Source organism: Zea mays, chromosome 8 (assembly GCF_902167145.1).
Source record: "Zea mays cultivar B73 chromosome 8, Zm-B73-REFERENCE-NAM-5.0, whole genome shotgun sequence".
In the NCBI taxonomy this organism is placed as follows: domain Eukaryota; kingdom Viridiplantae; phylum Streptophyta; class Magnoliopsida; order Poales; family Poaceae; genus Zea; species Zea mays.
Genome location: NC_050103.1, coordinates 7,249,663 through 7,275,588, shown reverse-complemented (window position 1 = coordinate 7,275,588; position 25,926 = coordinate 7,249,663). Strand labels below are relative to the sequence as shown.

General features: G+C 43.7%; 4 protein-coding genes across 5 annotated transcripts; 1 reads left to right on the top strand and 3 right to left on the bottom strand.

The window, feature by feature from the left end:
- Positions 1–8,381: 8,381 nt before the first annotated feature.
- On the top strand, positions 8,382–11,182 carry LOC732747 (sterol-8,7-isomerase). Its single transcript, NM_001279693.1, has 4 exons — positions 8,382–8,622; positions 9,127–9,273; positions 9,368–9,476; positions 10,791–11,182. The coding sequence occupies exons 1-4, from the start codon at positions 8,472–8,474 to the stop codon at positions 11,047–11,049; spliced, it is 666 nt and encodes a 221-aa protein (NP_001266622.1). The 5' UTR covers positions 8,382–8,471; the 3' UTR covers positions 11,050–11,182.
- Positions 11,183–11,356: 174 nt separating this feature from the next.
- LOC100191743 (uncharacterized) lies at positions 11,357–13,227 on the bottom strand. Its single transcript, NM_001137171.1, has 4 exons — positions 12,930–13,227; positions 12,667–12,790; positions 12,389–12,458; positions 11,357–12,295 (listed from the first exon to the last, which is right to left on the bottom strand). Exons 1-4 carry the CDS (start codon positions 13,214–13,216, stop codon positions 12,039–12,041), a joined length of 738 nt encoding a protein of 245 aa, NP_001130643.1. The 5' UTR covers positions 13,217–13,227; the 3' UTR covers positions 11,357–12,038.
- A 2,552-nt stretch (positions 13,228–15,779) lies between these two features.
- On the bottom strand, positions 15,780–19,711 carry LOC103634718 (putative aldehyde dehydrogenase family protein). 2 transcript variants are annotated; one of them, XM_008657300.3, is made up of 7 exons: positions 19,299–19,695; positions 19,111–19,198; positions 18,788–19,011; positions 18,385–18,472; positions 17,078–18,288; positions 16,244–16,351; positions 15,780–16,131 (listed from the first exon to the last, which is right to left on the bottom strand). In XM_008657300.3, the coding sequence occupies exons 1-7, from the start codon at positions 19,560–19,562 to the stop codon at positions 16,051–16,053; spliced, it is 2,064 nt and encodes a 687-aa protein (XP_008655522.1). In that variant the 5' UTR covers positions 19,563–19,695; the 3' UTR covers positions 15,780–16,050. The 2 variants fall into 2 exon arrangements, with proteins under 2 accessions (XP_008655522.1, XP_008655523.1); XM_008657301.3 differs by having other exon boundaries at positions 15,783–16,131; positions 16,244–16,348; positions 19,299–19,711.
- A 3,505-nt stretch (positions 19,712–23,216) lies between these two features.
- On the bottom strand, positions 23,217–24,468 carry LOC100285306 (chaperone protein dnaJ 20). Its single transcript, NM_001158199.2, has 2 exons — positions 23,920–24,468; positions 23,217–23,594 (listed from the first exon to the last, which is right to left on the bottom strand). The coding sequence occupies exons 1-2, from the start codon at positions 24,406–24,408 to the stop codon at positions 23,442–23,444; spliced, it is 642 nt and encodes a 213-aa protein (NP_001151671.1). The 5' UTR covers positions 24,409–24,468; the 3' UTR covers positions 23,217–23,441.
- Positions 24,469–25,926: the final 1,458 nt, after the last annotated feature.

Sequence of the window (25,926 nt, the reverse complement as noted above, 5' to 3'; positions counted from 1 at the left end):
ACAAGATCACTCGTTTTTCTTAATCCTACACAAGTTCAATTAATTCATGGTGATCCTAGGTATAAGCTAATGTCTCCCGAGGAGGTTATAGGAAAATTTGTGAGCTTTGAATTGATGATCAAAGGCTCCAAGAAGATCATCGAGCAAGCCGCCTCCTCCGTACCCGAGGTACAACCCGTCGCATTCAAGGCGACGGAGGAGAAGAAAGAAGGGTCTACATTAAGTAGACTTCCCATCGACGCCTCCAAGCTCGACAACGAGGAGATGATGCTCATCATCAAGAGCTTTCGCCAAATCCTCAAGCAAAGGAGGGGGAAAGACTACAAGCCCCGCTCCAAGAAAGTTTGCTACAAGTATGGTAAGCCCGGTCACTTTATAGCAAAATGTCCTATTTCTAGTGACAGTGACAGGGGCGATGACAAGAGGGGGAAGAAGAAGGAGAAGAAAAGATACTACAAGAAGAAGGGCGGCGATGCCCATGTTTGCCGGGAGTGGGACTCCGACGAGAGCTCCACCGACTCCTCCTCCGACGAAGACGCCGCAAACATCGCCATCAACAAGGGTCTTCTCTTGCCCAACGTCGGCCACAAGTGCCTCATGACAAAGGACGGCAAGAAGAGGGTAAATTTAGATCCTCCACTAAGTATGCAACTTCTAGTGATGAGGATAATTCTGGTGATGATGAGGATAACTTGCTCACTTTTTTGCCAACCTAAACATGCAACAAAAAGAGAAATTGAATGAATTGATTAGTGCTATTCATGAGAAGGATGAACTCTTGGATAGCCAAGAGGACTTCCTTATTAAGGAAAACAAAAAACATGTTAAGGTTAAAAATGCTTATGCTCAGGAGGTAGAGAAAAATGAAAAATTGACTAGTGAGCTTAGCACTTGCCATGATATTACATCCAACCTTAGAAATGAAAATGCTAAATTAATTGCTAAGGTTGAGAAGTTTGATGTTTGTGATGATTCAATTGTTAGTCTTAGAAATGATAATGCCAATTTGATTGCTAAGATTGACAAGTTGAATGAATCTCTCTCTAGCCTTAAAATTGAGAATGAAAAACTAATTGCTAAGGCTAAGGATTTAAATGCTTGCAATGATGCTATTTTCAATCTTAGAAATGAAAATGCTATGTTACATGCTAAGATTGATGAACTAAATGTTTGCAAACCCTCTACTTCTAGTGTTGATCATGTTTCTATTTGTACTAGATGTAGAGATATTAATGTTGATGCTATTCATGATCACCTTGCTATGATTAAATAACAAAATGATCATATAACTAAACTAGATGTTAAAATTGCCGAGCATGAACTAGAAAATGAGAAATTTAAATTTGCTCGTAGTATGCTTTATAGTGGGAGACGCCCTGGCATTAAGGATGGGATTGGCTTCCAACAGGGAGACAATGTCAAGCTTAATGCCCTTAAAAGATTGTCTAATTTTGTTAAGGGCAAGGCTCCCATGCCTCAGGATAACGAGGGTTACATTTTATATCATGCTGGTTATCCTGAGGATAAAATTAGGAGAATTCATGCTAAGAAGACTCATTTTATTCCTCATCATGCTTTTATTTATAAGAATGAGGCTTCTAGCTCTAGGCGTTCTACCCATGTTAAAATGCCTAAGAAGAAAACTCCTATTGCATCAAATGATCATAACATTTCATTTAAGACTTTTGATGCTTCATATGTGCTCACTAACAAATCAAGCAAAGTAGTTGCCAAATATGTTGGGGGCAAACACAAGGGGTCAAAGACTTGTGTTTGGGTACCCAAGGTGCTTGTTTCTAATGTGAAAGGACCCAAGACCGTTTGGGTACCTAAGAACAAGATCTAAATTTGTTTGGTAGGTTTATGCATTCGGGGGCTCAAGTTGGATCATCGATAGCGGGTGCACAAACCACATGTCTGGGGAGAAAAGAATGTTCTCCTCCTATGAGAAAAACCAAGATCCCCAAAGAGCTATCACATTCGGGGATGGAAATCAAGGTATGGTCAAAGGATTTGGTAAAATTGCTATATCACCTGACCATTCTATTTCCAATGTTTTTCTTGTAGATTCTTTAGATTACAACTTGCTTTCAGTTTCTCAATTATGCAAAATGTGCTACAATTGTCTTTTTACGGATATAGGTGTTACTGTCTTTAGAAGAAGTGATGATGCAGTAGCATTTAAGGGAGTGTTAGAGGGTCAGCTATACTTAGTTGATTTCAATAGAGCTAAACTCGACACTTGCTTAATTGCTAAGACTAATATGGGTTGGCTCTGGCATCGTCGACTAGCCCACGTTGGGATGAAGAATCTTCACAAGCTTCTAAAGGGAGAGCACATTTTGGGACTAACCAATGTTTATTTTGAGAAAGACAGGGTTTGTAGCGCATGTCAAGCAGGGAAGCAAGTTGGTGTTCATCATCCACACAAGAACATCATGACGACTGACAGGCCACTTGAGCTACTTCGCATGGATCTATTCGGCTTGATCGCTTACATAAGCATCAGCGGGAGTAAGTATTGTCTTGTAATTGTGGATGATTATTCTCGCTTCACTTGGGTGTTCTTTTTGTAGAAAAAATCACAAACCCAAGAGACCTTAAAGGGATTCTTGAGACGAGCCCAAAATGAATTCGGCTTAAGGATCAAAAAGATTAGAAGCGACAATGGAACAAAGTTCAAGAATTCACAAATTGAAGGCTTCCTTGAGGAGGAGGGCATCAAGCATGAGTTCTCTTCTCCCTACACACCTCAACAAAATGGTGTAGTGAAGAGGAAGAATAGAACTCTACTTGACATGGCGAGGACCATGCTTGATGAGTACAAGACATCGGACCGGTTTTGGGCCGAGACGATTAACACCGCCTGCTACTCCATCAATCGGTTATATCTACACCGAATCCTCAAGAAGACATCATATGAACTCCTCACCTGTAAAAAGCCCAATGTTTCATATTTTAGAGTCTTTGGTAGCAAATGCTTTATTCTTGTTAAAAGAGGTAGAAAATCTAAATTTGCTCCTAAGGCTGTAGAAGGCTTTTTACTTGGTTATGATTCAAACACAAGGGCATATAGAGTCTTTAACAAGTCCACTGGACTAGTTGAAGTTTCTTGTGACATTGTGTTTGATGAGACTAACGGCTCTCAAGTAGAGCAAGTTGATCTTGATGAGCTAGATGATGAAGAGGCTCCATGCATCGCGCTAAGGAACATGTCCATTGGGGATGTGTATCCTAAGGAATTCGAAGAGCCTCCACAAGCACAAGATCAACCATCTTCCTCCATGCAAGCATCTCCACCAACCCAAGATGAGGATCAAGCTCAAGATGATGAAAATGAAGATCAAGACGATGAGCCACCTCAAGAGGAGGACAATGATCAAGGGGGAGATGCCAATGATCAAGACAAGGAAGATGAACAAGATCCAAGACCGTCACACCCAAGAGTCCACCGGGCGATTCAAAGAGATCACCCCATGAACACTATCCTCGGCGATATTCATAAGGGTTAACCACTCGATCTCGAGTCGCTTATTTTTGTGAACATTACTCTTTTGTTTCCTCTATTGAGCCACACAGGGTAGAGGATGCACTTAAAGATTCGGATTGGGTGCTGGCGATGCAAGAGGAGCTCAACAACTTCACGAGGAATGAGGTATGGCATTTGGTTCCACGTCCTAACTCCTAACCAAAATGTTGTAGGAACCAAGTGGGAATTCCGCAACAAGCAAGATGAGCATGGTGTGGTGACAAGGAACAAAGCACGACTTGTGGCCAAGGGTTATTCACAAGTCGAAGGTTTGGATTTTGGTGAAACCTATGCACCCGTAGCTAGGCTTGAGTCAATTCGTATATTACTTGCCTATGCTACTTACAATGGTTTCAAGCTCTATCAAATGGAAGTGAAGAGTGCCTTCCTCAATGGACCAATCAAGGAAGAGGTCTATGTTGAGCAACCTCCAGGCTTTGAAGATAGTGAGTATCCTAACCATGTTTATAAACTCTCTAAGGCACTTTATGGGCTCAAGCAAGCCCCAAGAGCATGGTATGAATGCCTAAGAGATTTTCTTATCACTAATGGCCTCAAAGTCGGAAAAGTCGATCCTACTCTCTTTACTAAAACTATTGCAAAAGATTTGTTTGTATGCCAAATTTATGTTGATGATATTATATTTGGGTCTACTAACAAATCTACATGTGAAGAGTTTAGTAGGATCATGGTACAAAAATTCGAGATGTCTATGATGGGGGAGTTGAAGTATTTCTTAGGATTTCAAGTCAAGCAACTCGAAGAGGGCACCTTCATCAGCCAAATAAAGTACATTCAAGATATACTCACCAAGTTTAGAATGAAGGATGCCAAACCCATCAAGACACCCATGTGAACCAATGGGCATCTCGACATCGACACGAGAGGTAAATCCGTAGATCAAAAGGTATACCGGTCGATGATAGGATCTCTACTCTATTTATGTGCATCTCGACCAGATATTATGCTTTCTGTATGCATGTGTGCAAGGTTCCAAGCCGATCCTAAGGAAGTTCACCTTAGGGCCGTGAAGAGAATCTTGAGATATTTAGTTCATACACCTAAGTTTGGCCTTTGGTACCCCAAGGGATCTTCTTTTGATTTATTAGGATATTCAGATGCTGATTGGACAGAGTGTAAAATTGATAGGAAGAGCACATCAAGGACTTGTCAGTTTCTAGGGAGATCCCTGGTGTCTTGGGCTTCAAAGGAACAAAACTCTGTAGCTCTTTCTACCGCCGAAGCCGAGTATATTACCGCAGGTCATTGTTGCGCGCAATTGCTTTGGATGAGGCAAACCCTCAGGGACTATGGCTACAAATTTAGCAAAGTCCCTCTCCTCTGTGATAATGAGAGTGCAATCCGCATGGCGGATAATCTCGTTGAACACAGCCGCACTAAGCACATAGTCATTCGGTATCACTTTTTGAGAGATCACCAACAAAGGGGGATATCGAGATAGCCTATATTAACACCAAAGAGCAATTAGTCGATATCTTTACCAAACCACTTGATGAGAAAACCTTTACCAAACTTAGGAATGAGCTAAATATTCTTGATTCTAGGAATTTTGATTGATACTTTGCACACATAGCTCATTTATATACCTTTGATCATATCTCTTTTATGTCTATGACTAATGTGTTTTCAAGTGTAATCTTATGCTTAGTTATAGAATTGAAAGGGAAATGGAGTATTCGGCAAAGATGACGCTTCCACTCAACTCTATTGGTATTTACCGGTATTCCGCCATCTCTCCATTGGTATAATCTTCCACTCATATTTTGTTTGCCAAAGTGGGAGAGAAGTTACAAAGGGCTTATATTTCACTCACAAGTATCCGTTTTTGGCGATTCATGCCAAAAGGGAAGAAAGTATTAGCCCAAAGCAAAAGGACCGCACCACCACCAAATTTTAAAATGAAGTTTTCAAATTGATATCTTAATGTGTTTTCAAAAGGGGAGAAAGTATCTTCAAAAATTTGTAAAACCCTCTTGAACACTAAGAGGAGAATTTCATTGAAGGGGAGTTTTGTTCAAGTCAAAGGAAAAGCATTTGAAATAGGGGGAGAAAATTTCAAATCTTGAAAATGCTTCTTTCAATCTTATTCATATACCTTTGACTATTTGCAAAAAGGATTTTGAAAAGAATTTACCAAAGAATTTGCAAAAACAAAACTCGTGGTGCAAATGTGGTCCAAAATGTTAAATAAGAAGAAAACCATCCATGCATATCTATTGAAATAATTATATTGATTTCATTTCAAGCAACCTTTGCACTTACCTTATGCAAACTAGTTCAATTCTACACTTTTATATTTGCTTTGGTTTGTGTTGGCATCAATCACCAAAAAGGGGGAGATTGAAAGGGAAATAGGGTCAAACCTTTTCCTAAATGATTTTGGTGGTTGAATTGCCCAACATAAATAATTGGACTAACTAGTTTGCTCTAAAATATATGTTCTACAGGTGCCAAAGGTTCACAACAAACCAATATAAAGTTAAAAGGAAGGGTTCAAAACAAAGGAGCAAAAAAACCGAAGGCTGTCCTGGTCTGGCGCACCGGACAGTGCCCGGTGCACCAGGGAGAATCACTCCAAACTTGCCACCTTCGGGAATTTAGGGAGCCGCTCCGCTATAATTCACCGGACTGTCCAGTGTAGCACCGGACTGTTCGGTGTGCTAGCGGGAGCAACGGCTAGCGCGCCAACGGTCGTCTGCAAAAGGTGAACAGTGATCTATAGTGCGCGGACTGCACGCGCAGAAGTCAGAGCAGGCGCAGAAAGCGCACCGGACAGTGAACAGGACCTGTCTGGTACACCACCGGACTGTCCGGTGGCCCAGTTGTCAGAAGCTCCAACGGTCGAACCGTAACGGTTGGGTGACGTGGCTGGCACACCAGACTGTCCGGTGCGCCCGTCGACAGCAGAGTTCCCCAACAGCCACTTTGGTGGTTGGGGCTATAAATACCCCCCAACCACCATACTTCAAGGCATCCAAGTTTTCAGCCATTGCATTCAATACAAGAGCTCTAGACTTCACTCCAAGACACAAACAAGAGATCAAATCCTCTTCCAAGTCCAAAGATCATTCCAATCAAATAGTGACTAGTGAGAGAGATATTTGTGTTCATTTGAGTTCTTGCGCTTGGATCGCTTTTATTCTTCCTCTATTTCTTGTTCCCAAGACATTTGTAATCAAGGCAAGAGACACCAATTGTGTGGTGGTCCTTGTGGGGTCTAAGTGACCTGTTGATTGAGAAGAGAAGCTCACTCGGTCTAGGTGACCGTTTGAGAGAGGGAAAGGATTAAAAGAGACCCGGTCTTTGTGACCATCTCAACGGGGACTAGGCCTTCGAGGGCCGAACCTCGGTAAAACAAATCACCGTGTCACTCTCGCTATTTACTTGTGATTTGTTTTCGCCCTTTCTTTTGGACTCGATTTTATTTCTAACGCTAACCCCGGCTTGTAGTGTGTGCTTAAGTTTATAATTTTCAGATTCCGCCTATTTAACCCCTCTCTAGGCGACTTTCAACAGGGAACGAGGATATCGAATTTGCTAAAAAAATCGGGTGACCAAGGTAAGAGCACACACGAGCACATAGGTCAGTTACTAGCACGGTTAGGAGAATTGGCCGGTACAGAAGCGTTCTGCGTTTGTCTATTTTCATTGTCTCTGACCGGGACTGCATTCGCCTGGTACGTCACGCTACCTGCTAACTCCATTTTTTAGTGGGGAGATTTTCAGCAAAAAATTCATGATCATTTTTTCTATGACGATTATGGGTTAGACTTAATAGCTTTACGGCAAGGGAAGGAAGAATATGTTAATGGCTACATTCGGAGGTTCTGGACACAAGAAACCCACCTTGCAGAAAAAAGCTTGCAAGACTAGCTTTTAATGGAATGTGATATTATTTAAAGGAAACATTAGAAGGCATTCAATATTTTACGCTAGCTCAATTGCACTAGAGGGCTTTGGCTTGCGAAAGCCGAATCAAACATGCTACTAAAGTGGTTTGTCACAACGTCCATGTGGTAGAATGTGACCATAGTACCTCGGACGACGAATTATAAGAAGTCCAGAAGCTACTGTATGCAGTCCTCTTCACATCATGCAAGCTATGCCACTACTTTGACAATCATAAGGTCATATTAGTCACTAGTTTCCTAAGTAGGGACATACTGCACAACCGGGAGGCGGTAGGGAAGAGTGGGCATGCGAGTTGGGAGTTCACAACATCGAGTTCCCAATTAGTGACTTTATATAGATATACGCTATGTCTAGATATATAATATTCCCTCCGTTTCAATTTATAATTTATTTAACTTTTTTTGTTCATCGGCTCGTCGTATTCATGTTTTTTAAAAAAGTTAAAATTTTAAAGTTATATCTAAAGTATATTATATACAAATGATATCCTAGTAAAAATTAATAATAATATTTTTTCGAATAAGATGATTGGTTAAATTTGATGAAAAAATCAAATAAATTATAAATTAGAATGAAGAGAGTATAAAATAAAAAATAAAATAAAATATTTTTTAATTAGGACCGAGGAGTATGATTCATTAGAGTACTATTAACATCTAATAGACCAAAGGGACCCTAAATCACGAGTTCACGACCAAGCATATGACAAGCAAGCATTATTGTACTCGAGTGTGCCGTATGCCCTGCCCGTATATGTACTCTCTAATCTCTACTTTCGTCTTTCTATGTCCCAGGGCTTGTTGGTTACGCTTTGATACGACTATAACTTCTAAAATATATTTTAACTCTATGGATTACAGAACAAACTGATAGCCTGTCCCCACATGTCAAGCACTCAAGCAGCCCTTCCTGTGCTGGTACTAGTTGTCGCTGCTGCCCTGTTGCGGCGACGACTCCGTGACTCCTAGTCCCTACCCAGATCGGCGCCCGACGCAAGGCCGAGCAGGCGATGGCCGCAGCGGCGTCAATGGGGCACCCTTACGCGCCAGCCGAGCTGGACCTTCCGGGTTTCGTGCCGCTGAAGCTGTCCCAGGTCGAGATCCTCGTGTCCTACCTCGGCGCCTCCGTCTTCGTTTTCCTCGCCGTCTGGCTCGTCTCCGGTACGACTACTCTGTTCATGTACATGTATCAGTATTTTACTTGTTCCTCCGTTAGCTCTTCTAGGACTCCCGTCCTTCTTCGAATTGATTTTCAAATTCCAACATCCGAAGTTGGAATTTTGCCTACTGCTCTCGTTGGTTTTACAGGCATTGATAGGGGGATTGGGGGTGGGGGAGGGGGAGACTAGAGATGTACATCAAGACCCAAGATTGGAGGGACTGGGCGCAACTTCTAATTTTAAATTGATTACCTTGTCTGTACCATAACATGATTCGACCATGCTCTTTAAGAATGTTGGCGTGCCTTCATCTAGATGACTTATAATTTAGTCATTGTTGTAAACCTTTCATCTAATACTAGTTGAACAGCAACAAATCAAGGACCCTCGGAAAAAAGAGCAACAAATCAAGGGTCATAGAAAGTGACATCTGCATGACTTGACACCAGTAGATCTCTAACAATCTTGTATGATATCGAGCTCATGCTGTGTCATTTCTGTGCAGGAAGATGTGTCAGATTATCCAAGACCGACCGTCTGCTCATGTGCTGGTGGGCATTCACAGGGTTGACCCACATAATGATCGAGGGGCCCTTCGTCTTCACTCCTGATTTCTTCAAGAAGGAGAACCCCAATTTCTTTGATGAAGTTTGTAAGTTCTTGCCAGCATATCCAAGAAAGAAATTATCCACTCAGAGTATATTGTGGATGAGCTGAAATGTCTGGCTGATTTCTGCCTTGTTCAGGGAAAGAGTATAGTAAGGGAGACTCTAGGTATGTTGCTAGGGACACTGCAACTGTTACGGTCGAAGGGATCACCGCTGTATTGGAAGGCCCTGCATCACTACTTGCTGTGTATGTCTTCACATTGACCACTCCATTTCTTCATATGCTACCGACTTTGTTTCTTCTCCAACACGGGTTCTGTCTAGTCAGCTATTGCTTATCAAGTTCAATCAAACCTGTCTCTGTGTGATGCCTTATTTTTCCTGTTGGAAACGAGGCACTAAGATGCTTGTCTATTTACGTTTTCTTTCCTTGCAGCCTATCCCAACTTGCTTGGGATTAAAAGGCTTTTGTTATTGTTGTTTAGGGCTCGCTCTTCATGCTAGAGAATCACCCTCTTTTCAAAAGCATGAAAGGAAATTTGATTCTTAGGAATCAAAGAGATCAAGAACAATCGGAGCCTCATGTTTGTGGTCTTTCTCCATGAGTATTTTTGTTTCCCTGTAAAAATGTGTGATGTAGATTTGATTGGATCTAGAGGGGAATATCATGACCACATAATTAACCTATTTTAACTGAAGAATTATTGTGCACACTGCAATGTTTGCTTTCACAAATTCTGCATGTAACTTTACAGATTCATAAATATGGTTTGATGTCGTTATTGATTTTCGAAATTGTAATTACTGTATGATATTACTGACCATCTTCTCATTGTTCTTCCCACTTGCTAGAGTCTAGAGACACTAGTTAGGTTGGAGATTTATACTAGATGTTTGGGAATTAAATGCATCAACAAAGGCTTCAGTTTTCATGTATTTTCTGCTTTTCTTAGATCAAATTGATCCAACCAAAGCATAACAGACAGGACTCAGGAGATAGTAGCAATGTCTTGAATACTAGTCTATTGCTAGTGAATATCTTGCACAAATCTGAAAAAAACCATCTTGACACCTTTTTAAGTCGGAACATAGATGCACAATTTTTTTCTTGAACAATGTAACTCTTACTGCACGACATTTCGTTAAGAAAGAAAAGAGGTATCCCCCTGGGGGATAGAAGCCTCCAAGGGTAAAACAATACAACACACACTTGCAAAAGCGTATCCAGGGCCCAACTGCAAACCTGTTACCCGTAGTAGTAGATTTAGTAAAGAACTGTTCTTGTTGTATGTTTTTTATGTGCGTTCAAATCGGACGATTAATCATGACAAGTCAATAAATCGGTCATTGAACACTGTTCAGGTGCATTGACTCGACTAATTTCGTTAGTTAACCGACCAACCAATTAATCATCTATTGGTCATGAGTAGTCAGGCTTGACAGTTCCAGCCACGTATGTATTGACACACAAATCAACTTTGTTTCTGACTCGCCCCCATTTGCAGCCGCTGTCCAAAATATAGCTTCTGCTTTATCTCACCAATTGTTTTTCTGCTTCCAGCTACGCTATTGCATCCAGGAAGTCCTTCAGCCACATTCTCCAGTTCGCCGTCTGTCTGGGCCAGCTCTACGGATGCCTGGTTTACTTCATCACCGCGTACTTGGACGGCTTCAACTTCTGGGTCGGCCCGTTCTACTTCTGGGCGTATTTCATTGGCGCAAACAGCTTCTGGATCTGGATACCGATGCTCATCGCCATAAGGTCCTGGAAGAAAACTTGCGCCGCGTTTCAAGCTGAGAAGGTGAAGAAGACCAAATAAAAGCTGTCTTTAGCTACCGTTTTATTGGAGACCGTCATTTTGATGGCTTAAATTCTTGTGTTGGTTGGTACTGGAAACTGCATGATGTACTCTTTGCTCAAACAAATGAAGACCGGTTTACAAATTCAAGGAATCGAGCGCTGGGGAAAAAACGATTTTTTTGCTTACCAGGTAACCAAGAGAAAAACAACAATCAGAGGAAGCATGGGTGAACAATCAGAAGATGAAAACTTAAGGAAGATATCTCCTCTTACTTTTCTGCAGAAAGGTTCAGTGCATATAGGATAAATGAAACTTATAATAATTTGAAACAAAATTTGTTATCACGTTCTCTTAATTTAGAAAATGTACAAAGGAGTCCTGGAGCCGAAACCGTTTTTTTTTTAACATTAGAGCATCTCCAAGAGAGACTCTAAACATGATCCTATTTTAAATATAGAGCTCAAAACTATAAAACATCCTTCCAACAGCGGCCCTATTTTATAAAATTTCATCAAATGGTTATAGGGCTCGGTCTCTCGGGTCCTAAATATAGTACCCATATACTAGAGCCCTATCCTCATTTCCACTTAATCTCCAACCATTTATTTCCTAATATCATGATTTATTTCTTAAATAGCATTATTTAAGGCCTGACTATTGGAGTAAACATTTCTTTTGAGACCCTAAACATTCTAAATATGGTCCTATTTTAAATTTTAGGACTCTATTTTAGGGTTTGTTGTTGGAGATGCTCTTAGTCAGAGCCGAAAGAACTGACTTCTCGTAGACCTATCTTTATCAAACATTTTACAGAACAGCTCTACCACCTTTCACTGTAAAAGTCGCTCCACGTGAGGAGCTAAAAGCTGAATCCCTTTTATAAAGAGCTGAAGACGGACACGCCTCATATCGTAAGAACCATCGGCATCAAAATCAACCAGATCCGCCCCTAGCTCTGCTCCCGATCGTATCGATGAAGTGACGATTCGTAATACGGTCTTAATTCTTCACGGAACGTAATTGACGTCGTCGACGGAGTCCATGGAGGACTGGATGTCCGGGGCGTACCATCCGAGCTCCTGCGAGATGGCCGCGATCCTCTGCTTCTGGCCCTTGGAGTCGCCGACAGCGGTGGTGAAGGGGTAGACGAAGGTGACCTTGGTGGCCATGCACCGGTACGCCACCACGCCGGCGTCTTTCTTCACCAGGAACTCCATCACGTCCCGGCCGACGCCGCCGTCCATCTCCGCCTCGATGTAGTGTCCTGAACGCACGCATACACCACAGGCTCGTCAACGTTCGATCGATTCCCTACTACGATCTATTCCAACTCTGGACCACATATACATATACTGACCATATGGAGTGTCTTCGTCGACCTTAAACTCCACATTACGCTGCGTCTTCTCGATGGCTTGCCGCAGCGACTTGCAGCAGGTACGTACGCCGCCGGCCACCACAAAGTAGCAAGAGATCAATTGAGAAACGCAAAAGCAAAGCATCACACGATTGACGCTATGTTTAATTTGGAAAGGGGAAGAGCTAGAATTTCTTTTCTGCAGAAACGAGTAGCGCGCGCGTGGAATCGGTTCAGAGATCGGCAGCCAGTAGCTGGCGAGTAGCGAGGTGGCTTACGGCGACGGTCTTCTCCCCTGCGGATGATTCCGGGATGAGCAGTGGCGAGGCGAAGGAGCCGGAGGATCCCAGCGGGTTGGTGGACACGCACCCCGGGTTGGTGGACGGGCATGGCCTGATCTTTCTGCACCGTCATCACCATGCACAGCAAGAGCAAGCTTAACTAGCTAGCGGCTTAGATGATCAGATGAGATCATCCATATTATTCCACCATGTCCATGCACGCAAAGATCAAGAATAAAGCGATATATACATAAACGAACCCGAGCTTGTCGAGGCCAAGCTGCAGCTTCTGGGACTGCGCGTAAGGAGTGGAGGAGGCGAAGGGCCTTCCTTGCAGGGGAGGAGGAGGAGGACGGACGAACGGGACGGCCTGAGCGGCGGCCGGAACGACGACGACGGCAGCGGGACCGCCAGAGCCGCACACGAGCGCGGCCGTGAGCGCGAGCTTCGCGACGGAGGAGAGGAGCTGCGTCCGGACTGGTGCCGCTGCTGGACTCGGCGGAGGACAGGGCGGCGCCGGCGTCGGAGCAGTTGTGGCCAGCGGCATCTCTCCCGGCTTCTTGTCGCCGCCGTTCACGAATCACGAGTCACGACAACGATCTTATCTCTCCTCCGCGGCTCCGCTCTACGCGCCACTCGAATGGAATTTGGACCCGACCGCATGCGATGATGGGCCGATCCAGATAAACTTCTCTGGGCCTAGTTTCATCTGGGCTTAACTACTTTGTTCTTTTGTCGGGAAGAACTGGAGTTTGGTGGTCAAATGTGAGTCCATGGGCCGCAAAATACCAGCCGCACGTGCATGCACGTATTTATTTATTACAGCAAGTATAATAATTGGTTTGTAGTCTAAGAAAATAATGGTGTAGACTGTAGTGTAGAGAAGAGAGTAGCCCGTGCGTTATCTAGGTGATCAACTCAAACAATATAAACGGTTTCCGCTTGTAATGGTGGATCCTGTTATATACACGTTTCGGCTGGAATCGCCCTGTCGTCCTCCCCTTCTCCGTCGCCTCCACAACTGGATCCACCGCTATCGTGGCTTTCCTAGCTGAATCCACCGCTGTCACGACCTTCTCGGCTGGATCTACTGTTTCTTTGGCCGGATCGTCGTCTTCATGGCTGGATCCGTCGCTACTGTGGCATTTCTGACTAGATCCGCCAACACCCCTTCTATTCTGTCGTGGGTGTGGCCACCTTGATCGGCGCAGGCGTGTGCACTGCCGTCGGCCTCCCTGGTGGGGCTCTTCGACGACCAGACACGAAAGAAGCAAGAAGGCTTTGAGGCTGTTGTTGTCCTTTTGTGCGCCCCGCCAATCGTTGACACTCGAACGTCGACCCCTCCAGGCCGTTGCTGCGTGTGTCTCGACTACAACCATCATCAACTTTGGCTACCTCGGCATCGAGGAGCTATTATCTACATGGAGTGCACACCGGTCTCTACTTCAACCACAACACTCGCTCCCTCACGACGTTGCGACTGCGGGGGGTTTCAGCTTGTCGTCTCCTACCTTCAGCTACTGATCCAGTCTCATCATTTACGGTGCTCCCGTTGCGATTGCGGGGATGTTAAAGTGTATGTTCCTATGTGTATGTGTAGGTGGGCTGTGTTGGGCTGCCGGCCCATTAGAGTTAGGGTTTCCCATATGTTTCTTTATATATGTAACCACCTCATATGCAATACAATAAGCTTCCCAGTCTCTTACAATGAACCTCTCTGTTAATGTTCAGTGTTGCTTGATATAAGTGAGCTGTGTCAATGTCCATACAATCTGCCTGTTATAAGTGCGTTGTGACAATGTTCTGCCTTTTATAAGTTAGTTGTGACAATGTTCAGACAATCTGCCTATTCTGAATGAGTTGTGTGTTGTGCTATTGCTATTTTTTTGTATGGCTGGGATGATATTTTTTTGTGTGTGTCTGAAATGATAGTGTCCACTTTCACTGCAAATCCTTTTTTCATAAACAGTCTGGTGTTTGTGGCAAGATCAGCATGGATGTAAGTTCTGTGTACAGCTTGTCTGAACCTTGCATTATGTCAATACTTGTGAGTTCTGTTCTGGAACGTTTGTTTTTATTGATTTTATAGCATTAAACCGGCAGTATCTAGAATGTAAGAGTATCTCCAAGAGGAACTTCTATAATTAGGGCCTCAAAAGCTAAATTGAACCTGATTCAAGTTAACTTGGATCAACATTTTTTTCTCAACTCCAACAGCAACTCCTAAACCTATGTGGTAGTTAACTCCGTAAGATTAGGCGCACAGGAATAGGTCCCTTGACTGGGGTGCTATATTTAGCAGCTGTGACTTCGGATGCTATATTCATTTGATGGAAATCTATAAAATAGCAACTTTGTTGGAAGCTATTTTGAGATCTTAACTTCTATATTTGAATATAGGACCCGGATTAAGTCCTCTCTTAAAGATGCTCGAAGTTATGTGACATTGTTTCCACACTACTTTGCCTGTATGTTGCCTAGCACCTTCTCTATGCGTTGCTGGCGTCGGTACAGATGCAGCAGTAGGCCTGATGTCCCTTGCCGATTGCAAATAGCAGATGCGACTCCTGATCAGCGAATATTCAGATAGCGCACGAAAAACAGGTCCCAAACAGTGGCAGGTTAGCAGATTAGTAATTATAGGGCTTATTGTTGGATCTAAACAATTTGTTAGAGCATCTCCAAGAGAGGCTCTAAACATGGTCCTATTTTAAATATAAGGCTCAAAACCATAAAACATCCTTCCAACAACGGCCCTATTTTATAAAATTTCATCAAATAGTTATAGGGCTCGGTCTCTCGGGTCCTAAATATAGTACCCATATACTGGAGCCCTATCCTCATTTTCACTTAATCTCCAACCATTTATTTCCTAATATCATGATTTATTTCCTAAATAACATTATTTAAGGCCTGACTATTGGAGTAAACATTTCTTTTGAGACCCTAAACATTCTAAATATGGTCCTATTTCAAATTTTAGGACTCTATTTTAGGGTTTGTTGTTGGAGATGCTCTTAGGCATTAAATCATTCAAAAGGGGGTCCTATTTTAAAATTTAGGACCCAATTTTAGAACTCTTTCTTGGAGTTGGATCTAAACAATGTGGAAAATAGGGAGCACACAGTACTTGGTAGTACAGACCTCAAGCATCATAAACCAACACATGCCAGACTTCTTACAACCAAGGGACCATCATTTCACAACTAAAAAGTTTGCAAATAGGCATGTTCCAGTTCGCAAAAAAAAGTCGGTCATTTCATTTCAATCTTCCTTCTGTGACAACCACTCAACCAAGCAGCACAGATTATGTACTGAACAACCAAGCAACACGATCCGTAGGGTCAGCAGGTCAGGCCGCCACCACTTTCTGAAATTCTGTCACCTACTACGGTTGCTCCTGCGTGGAGATGGTAAGGCCTTCTTTTCCTCGACGTATTCGGTGAATCTAACCCTTGGTTTCTGTGTTCAAACAGCAGGTTAGCTTCCATGAGCATCAGCTATGATTTGCCTGCCTGATCAGGTCAAGCAAAACTAGGTCATTCAGCGGTTTCAGGGCACAGCAACTACTCACAGGGATTCTGCAGTGGGAATTTAGATCCACGAACATCTGCTGGCAACTGTTTCTGGCCACCTCCTCCACCCGAGAAGCATGTCTGCAAGCTGCTTGCGTTGATTCCTGCTGCAATTTCGAAAGACGATAAGTATTGAGGGTTTTGTAAACATTGATGAACAAAACTGCTGTGCAGTTAGCGAGCATATTCAAAGCGAATTTCAAACACTGAAAGTGCCAATCAAGGAGATGGGAAGCTCAGCCTGAGGACAGCCCAAAGCTATAGGTCAAAGTTCACTCTTAATTGTCACATGTAACAGATCTTTCTCAATATGGAAATAGTTAGACAAGTAACAAACAATTACGATCCCCCCCTAGGACTAACCACAGATCATACATGACTAACTCAAATCACAAATATATAAGGAGTACAGACTGCAGCTAGGTCATAGGTTCTACGATACATAGAGTAAGGTTAATGTGGACTTTTACAATGTCTATATGTTACCAGTGACCACTAAAAAAAGTTAAGTTCCATTCGTAAATGACAGTTTGTGATCACAATAGTTGGTTCAGTTCTGGCTAAAATTTCTGGCATGGAACGCATCCTTGCATTTCTATAGTTGCCAAACACATAGATTCAGACGTATTCTACAACCATGCTGCCCAAAAATATGCTAGCAATTATCCACCTGACTCCTGATCCTGACCTTGAGTATTCAGATTAGATGATCGCCACAAGTCAGTGTAAAACTCGTCATACTAGTAAAGGGTGGATATAGCATTCCTAAGTGCAGAAAAACTTCATCATAAGAAAAAAGAAACACAATCTAAAATGCAGGGATTTGTACTTACTTGGCCAGCAGGCTTCTCCAGCAGACTCCTAAGACTGGCCACCTCCTTCAGTAAGTTAGTTATTATATCATCTGCTTCTTTCATCTGCTTCCTAGAGAACTCAAAAGCTCGGTCAGCATGTAGTCGGAATGTGCAGCAGTCTAAGCACATGCAGATACCCTTACACCCCCTTGTATTCCTCTTGAGTATTCCTTTCTTTGGAGAAGGTTTCTTAGGAGACAGAGATCCTTTTTCCATTGAATGGGCACCTCTTGGCCGCGATATCCCTGCTTTGTTTGATGCTGACTCAGTTAACATAATGCATCCAGACATTTCCTCGACTGATAAGTATCTGTCAACAGCACGGGAATCAGGTCTGCAGATCATTTGTATGTCATCGTCAAGAAGCTGATCATCAAGAGAAACCACGGAATCCTGAGGTTGTTGTGCACAATGCCGATGCAACAATGGTATCACTCTCTTGGTACGGCTACCAAAACCAACATCATGACATCCTGGGTCCAAGTTTTGGCACTGTGGTACTTCAGCGAATTCAACATTACCTTGCAGCTGTGCAGCCAAAGATTCATTTGTGACACAGAGCTGAGCCTGCTCTGTGGAAACAAAGTCACCCTTGTCTGACCTTTCCTCAACTCCATCTAAAGGTAACGATTCTTCTTGTGCAGCTCCTTGCACTTCAGCCATGCTGTTTTCTGGAGAGACTTCTGATGCAGCAAGCTGAAATTCTCTGCTATCCAAAGCATAGCCCCCATCTGATTTTACTGCATCATGTATGCTTCTTTTGACTTCATCTCTTTTGTGTTCGTCTAGAGACTCTTCTGATGCAACAAGCTGATGTTCTCCAACAGCCTGGACACTGTCCCCAGCTGATGTTAATTCACCCTCAAAAGAAGTTAGGGGAACTTGACTTGAAGCCGAAGCTTCATGCTGCATGACATTTTGCATTTCAACTACACTGAAATCAGGAGGAGGCGCTTCTAGAACAGGAGGCTGAAGCTGTCTGCCACCAAGGACATTATTCTCATCTGCTTTTGCTGGCTTTTCTTCTTCCATTGTTTCAACTTGACCTCTATTGCATTCCTGAGAAGAGTCATCAGATGCAGCAAGACAATGCTGCCCACTGGCTGAGACATCATTCTCATTTGATGCTAGCTGCCTTTCCTCTGCAATTTTTCGAATTTTGACCCTGTTACATTCCTGAGCAGAAATGTCTGAAACAACAAGACAACAGCAAACAGTGAGGCAAACAAAATCTAAACAAGGGACCACCTAATCACTATCAATTAAACCCCGAGCAGGTATCTTACCATTCTCCATGAGAAATGGCAGCATCCTCTTGTAGCTGAACGAGCTCGGATGATGAACAAACCTCGACCTTGTGCATCCGGCAAGCAACTGAAACACCAAAAAAACTTAGTTTCATGAAGAAAACTGGACTAATCTGAAAACATGATCATGGAATCATGGATGCTTTTCCTAATCTCATTATAGCAGGGACGAAAATACAAGGTTTTAGACTTTTGGTAATCCCCCAATGTTTTAATCCTCCTATACAGTTCACGAGCTTATACGTGATAACGAAACTAGCTGAGTAGCAGCAACATAGTGTACCTACACAGCTAGTAGAAAACCACGCGAAAACCATATCCTGCTACCATGAACAGCTAGTAGAAAAAGAAGGGCGCGGAGATGCTCCACAATCAAACTCACCGGTTTGTTGGTTAGGTCATGAGGGGCAATCTTGATCTCTTCCGAGACATTGTTGCAGGCATCTTTCACATCGGTGTCTCCTCCGGTGTTAACCACCATGGCTTCAGGTTCGCAGTGGCTAACGCCTATAGCTTCATCAGCCAGCCGAGAATCAGATCCGCCGAGCACATCCTTTGAGTGCGCAGCTGTGTCTTGCGGGAACACCTCCTTGCCGATTGAGCTATCTGAACCACCAAGACACGGGCGTGCAGAGAGATAGCGTAAGAACATGAAATACAAGCCTGACCAAACGACGAATCTGGTGGAGACGGAGAGGATGTTACCGTTCTTCGTCAGCTCGTTCAGGAAAGGCAGCAGACGCCGGTACCCAAACGAACGCGGATCGCGGACGAGCTTGGACCGCGGGGGCGCCTGATCCAGAGGGGGACCAAGACAGATATCAGATACTGAAATCACAGAAAGGCAATGCATCCAAACACCAGACAATTCGAGAAACGAACGCCCGACTTACCAACTTCCGGTCAAAGTCCCCGGCCGCCGCCGCAGTAGCAGCCGACACGGCCTCTAGAGGCGTGATCTCGACAAATCCGGGCTTCACGGGTGCGGCGCACTCGGGGAAGGTATCGAGGGAGCCGGCGGCGGGCGGGACGACGCGGCGGAGGCGGAGATCCTTGACAGAGACGCCGTCATCGCCGCTATGGAGGAGAAGCTCCGCGTGGTGGCGGGATGTGCCGCCGCCGAGGAGCGCGTCGGCAGGGGTTGGATGGCCCGGCATAGTGGCTGCGTCCGCGCGCGCTAGGCTAGGGGATAGGAGCGTCCGCCGTCCGCGACTGAATGGGTTCTGGGATGGAGAGGGGAGGGAGGGGAGAAGAAGCAGCGGGTTTTGGCGGCAAAAACTCCAACCCTTTGGCGCCAAAGTATTAGGGGCGTGAGAAGGGCGGGCAATCTGCGTTCTGACCTACAAGGCCCAGGGTGAAATGTGGGTCCCACGGTGGCAGGTGGAGCGGAAGGTTTTTAAAACTATTTATAATCGGCGCTACTCGAGCGACGCCTTTGCCACCTCCTTTTTATTCAAAAAATCTTCTGTTTTTTTAGATTTCGTGTGTATTTATTTAAATCACTTCTTTATTTAAAAGTTGAAGATCTAGCAAGGACCTAGATGGGTGAACATGTATGTCTTTTATAATCAATTAATCATAAATCTTGATCCAGTGTTAATGTCATCAAAATATTGTTACACCTAGAACTTATCGAACAAGTAGATAGGATGTAAATCCTATAAATCAATTTAAACACAAGTGACCATAAACAACAAGCACAACATAAGTGACGTACTAATTATAATTTGTGATTTAGCTTATCAGTTAGGCGTGCCTATGGTCGTATTGTTGAGGAAGCCACTAAAGCTATAGGTTGTAATTTAACCCATTTCTCTTCAACCCACCAACAAAGTTAATATGCTAGAGGATTCCACTAACTCACACACATTAATACAAATGTCCCGATGTTTAATCATAATGACTTATGAATAAATTAAGAGCTCCCAGCAGCCTCTAGTTGATGAGACAGGGGTTCTAACTATAGATTTGTTACAGATCCGACACACGCTTCAGATCACAATGACCCAAACTCTGCAACCTTAGCACCACTTTTCATCTGATTATCAACCATGTCACAATCCGATTGACCTCGTCAAGAAGGCTAATCCCTGCATGTGAATCAAAAACGCAAGTAAAAACACAGTAGATGCAATCTGAATTTTACGAATATAAAGGATTAAGCACTCAAGTTGGGGTTCCACGAAACGACGAGGCGATGAAACTTTATACAACAGAATAATCTAAGCAAAACCCATATAATCTAATAGATACTACTAGATATATACACAAGAAAGACGGCTAAGGCGACGGGTAAAGGAGTGGTCGCGCAACCCTTGGGTGTACAAAGCCTTTGGGTCCAAAAAATAGTCGTCGATGATTTCTAGCAGGTTCTAGATGTCATCTTGATATCTATAACGCCCAAAATGGATTCCGTGTGTGGCTTGGGCATCCATTTTATGAAGCCCACTCTTGCAGCTCGAACCGAACTCACGGATAATTTGAACTTCAACTCCACTTTGGCCTGGGACTATATCGTTGATTTGGGCCTTACTCATGTAGATGGTGTCCATGTCCTCATCACTGGTTGTCTAGAGTAAAAATCCAAGAATAACGAACACGCTAAGTGGTTAGAGGTTCACCTAGTACTCAAGACATATGGAGCTTGAACATCTCTCATTTTTGTGCACTCTTTTGGATCCAATCACCCCAAAGAATCACTATGCTTGGAACAAAGGTGGTTGAGGCATCATTGGAGAGAGGGAAAGTGGTTGATCGACTAGAGTAATGGAATGGATATGATGTTGGGACAGAGAGGGGAGAGTTTAAATACTCCTCAACACCCACGACAACCCAACAGACAGGTTATGGAGGCTTCGTCCATAACACGTGGAAGCTCCATGAAGCAAAGGCTCCGCCTCCAGGCATGGAGGTTCTGTACACGCTAGAACACAAATAGGAATTCTAAGCCCAAGTCGAAATGTGGATGGATTTGTTTGCAATAGGGATGAAGTTTGAGCATTTGTTTTTTTCTCAGTATACCATTTGTCATAATAGAGATATTAAGGTACCAAAGGTACCTAAGAAATGATTGTTAGAGGAGTAGAGAGTAGATCTTGACACCATGGAGCATTCTACAAAGGTCATAGCATCGAAAGTTCAAGCCACAAGGATTTTTATATAAGTTTAGGCCATAATTTATGTAATACCATATGTCCTCTTGCTAATCATGGATTTCTCTATGAAAATGGTACACAAGATACAAGCCTTGACTAGTGAGGCACAACACCTCTTTAGAGAGGAGTGGAATGATGCAAGCTAGACTAACTTTCATTATTTGTGTTCTTGGTCGGATAGTCCTTCAACTCTCTTGGTTTGAATTTGGTGGATCTTGTAGTGGACTCTTGTGGGGAGTTAGATGTTCCGATCCTAAATTGAATGTTGCGCTACCACCTCTTTTATAGTCTACATGGTTGTCAGTTTTATATGTATACACCATCTATGGTCCATATATGTCATCGAGCCGACAACCACGTCCTGTCTTAGATTTTGAGACCTACATGGCTACATGAGGCATGCAACGTAATCATTCTTGTAGAGACATGTAGTCCCTATATCTCTATTAAATCATGCATTCCGTCTTTTTATATATTAAATCGTGCATACTGAGCTTCACTTAAAAGAAATTATCTCGCCTTTTCATGACATTATTTCCATGACTTCATCTATCTCCTATCATACTCGCTTATGTTGTGGTGCATTCAATAAAAAATAAAACTCAAATACCTAACGAAATCATATTTGCTTTCTAAAAGTTGCTACTGCACGACTCCTCTCCTCGGTGTGCACCGAGCGAGGAAGATGAGCGACATCTCAAAGCCATTGCTTCTTGCTTCGTGAATGATGCACGAGGGGCATCATCAACATGATCGTTCAACTAGCTAGTGTCTCTCCGTATCATCAAACCGGTCGGTTTAATCTTTCTTTACACGAGTTTCGTTTGTCGTGCATCACAAGCGAAACGGTAGATTTTTTTGCTCCCACGTCTCGTCTAATAATCAGATAAGACAAGACTTACCATTGCGCAACCAACCATCAATCATACAACCACCACGAGCAACGTCTCGCGTAACAACCAACCAGATAAGATGAGTCTTACCTCTTGCACGTAAAACCACCACTAGCACTTCTTTCTCCTCTTGCTCGTTATTGTCGTTGTATATTAACTTCTAACTTCCCATCTCCTTTTCCACCCCCGCCTCCCTCAGCCAGAGTCTTCCGCACCACCATAGAAGGCGGTCTTGTCTGAAAAACCCTAAGGAGGAGGAGGAGGCGCTTGACAAATAATTTGTAAGATATTAAGGTCGTTGATAATATATGTATTGCTCGTTTTTATGTAATCGTTGTGTGCTAATATTTTATCCAATATTTATGTGTTGTCACAATGCGGCGAGGAGTGTACTAGCTTCTTATATAAACGATAGCCCACTAGCAAGACTAGCAAGAACTCGTGTAGAAAATTCACTTGCTTCCGAGTTCGGGAGAAGGAACCTGTCATAAAGAAAGCTAAGCTAAAAGGAACTAGGAAGATGTCAAATAGATTGTTAACTTTTAATCTCAATTCTCAACCCCAAGAGTTAGAAAACAAAAAAAAGGAAGGGGTCTACTTGTGTACAGGTCATTTGTAGTCTTGTAGATAGATGCTTCCTAGTGAGGTGCTTCGGTTACGGTGGGCTTAAAATCGTAGCGGGCCGGGAGCCCGGTGGGCTTAACACGTCTGAAATCGCCGCTTCTGAAAGGAAAACAACTGAACAAATACAGGAAACATTCTGAATACTGGAAGAACAGCTTAGCTTGCTTCTTCGTTATTGATGTTTCTACTATTTACATTGGAGGACTTCCCATCACCGACATGTGGGGTCCAAATTTAGATCGGCCCCACATGTCAGTGACTCATACGTGGTTACTGCAGAGGATCTCATTGCGTTTCGGTTCAGATGTTACGTACGGTACGAGTATAAAATAACTGCATTGGAACGGTTACTGTCACGGAATAGCTACTCTGCTGCTGATGATGCCTCCGCCCTTCTTCTCCGCATACGAGCGCCCCACGACAGGTTCTCTTCCGAATCCTCTGCCATGCTCCTCCTCTGCAGCTCTGCGACCTGGTCTTCCCAAGACCTTCTCCAGCAAGATTTGTCTTCCTGCTCCTGTGGGTCCACATGGATATGCAGATTTGTGAGGTAATGAATGTTTGTAAAGGCTGCCGTTCACTCATGATGCATATGTTTGAACGAACCTATCAAGGACTATAGCTGAAACAACTAGATTTCTTTCCAAATGAAGGATTAAGCACTAAAAGGAGCTAGATGGTACAGCTCTGAAGAAGTGCTGAGTCCTCTCAGTCTCAGGTAAGGTACATCTCTACCAATCGGATTAGCACGCAATGCAACCAACTAAGTGCCAACGCCATGAAAAAAACACCAAGTACCTACTACCTACTAAGCAACAGGTGAGGAGATCAGTGATCCACACCTGGTGGTGGCAGTAGGCGCGGTGGGACTGGGAACGGCGCCCGGAGAAGCCGATGCGGCAGACGCCGCGGGCGAGCGCACGGTCGTAGCTGGCGCGGCGGCTTGGGTCGGAGAGCGTCTCGTAGGCCTCCTGCACCTCGATGAAGCGGCGGGTGTTCTCGGCCGCGGCGCCCGGCGGGGACACGTCCGGGTGGTACATCAGAGCCATCCTCCTGTAGGCCGCCCGGACATCATCGGGGCTCCCCCGCGACGAGATCCCGAGCAGTTCGTAGAACGTCCGCGGTGCCGTCTGAGTCTGACTCTGCTCCTGCTCCTCCGTGCGCACGCCGCCACCGTCCTCACGCCGGACGCCCCGCGCGCGCGTGCGCAGGCGCAGGCGCAGGCGCGGAGGCTCCGGCAGTGGCGTGCTCCAATGGCGCCGGAACGCGACGCGGCCCGCTTCCGTGGGACGCGCCGCGGGGACTGCCGCGGCGGCGGCGAGGTGGGGCATGTGTTGTTTATTGCTTGCGCTCGCTGGCTTGGTTTCTCGGTTGGGTGTGCAATTAGCTTTCCGAGCGCTTAAGCGCCAACCGCCAACAAATTTATATATCAAAAATATCTAAGTGTGTAATAGGGCCCACTTTCAGTACGAAACAGACGTCGTAATGTACCACCACATCAGCGGTGACAGTGTAAAAAGATATGATATTTAGCGGCGACCGTGTAAAAGATATGATATTTTGTGATCCTAGCGTGTGCAATTTGCGCTCAACATCGTACTTAGACCGGGTGAAAGATAGGATATTGTCCACTCAAACCTTGTCGCGTGAAAATTGTGCTTTTCCGTATGATACACGTTGGGTTGTTTGATTTATAGTGACTAATTTTTAATTCCTCTATTTTAGTCTCAAGATTATAAATACATAAACTAAAATAGAGTTTAGTTTTCGCAGCAATTTAAAACTAAAATATAATAAAATAGAGAGACTAAAAATTAGTCTATATAAACTAAACACACACGCTAGGATTTCTCTTCATGTGCACCAATATGTGTGCCAACAAGAGTGTGGCAACATTAGGAGTAGAGGTGGCAAAATACTCGATACCTAAAGCTTGAACCCGAATTATCTGAATCCGGATCTGAAATACTCGAACCTGAAATATCCAATCACAATTTTAGATAGCAATTGTAAAAACCTGAATTTAGTTTATATAGTTTTGGTAATGTTACCCGGTACCCGAACTACCTGAATTACCTAAAATACAAAGTCATGAAGTGGTTCCATGCAATATAAATCTATTATTTCAAATAAATCAATAAAGATTTATGCTAACTTAATAATTGGTTTGTTGTTAATTAATATAAAGACATGATGCAATTTGAATAACATTTGTTTATTGCTTTAAATGCTATTAGAATTCTTTTTAAAATGGTTGGTTTTGTCAATTTTAGATATATCGAATAAAATGTGAACACAAATTATCAGGTAATATTTTTCGGACACAAATCGGGTAGCGGTTTTTAATGCCTGAAATTTTATTTATCTGAATTACCCGACCCGAATATTTCGAGTAACCCAAATGTCCAGCTCTAGTTGGGAGGAGTGTGGAGACATTAGTTCTAACACCCCGTCCAATTCCTGGACCGACGATACTTACTCCTAGCAGCTCTTTAGGATCATATATTGTCCCCCACAGACCAACACGGGTCTTTTGTGCACACTTTGTCCTCACTCATACGCACTCGAGAAAAACTTCTCGGTCGGTCACCCATCCAAAATTGCTCCAAGCCAAGCACGCTTAACTTGGAGGTTCTTTCGAGATAGGCTTCCGAAAAAGAAGATTCGCCTTGTTGGTATGGATACTCTATTAATTCTATTAAGCCTTAGGCTAGGATATCACCATCCCACGGGGCCAAGATATCACAATCCACCCTCCTTAGAAGACCGACATCCTCGTCGGTCAATCCCAATCCAGGAACCTCCCCTCTTAGCCACGTCTGTGTGCCTAGTATCGTCATATGCTATGC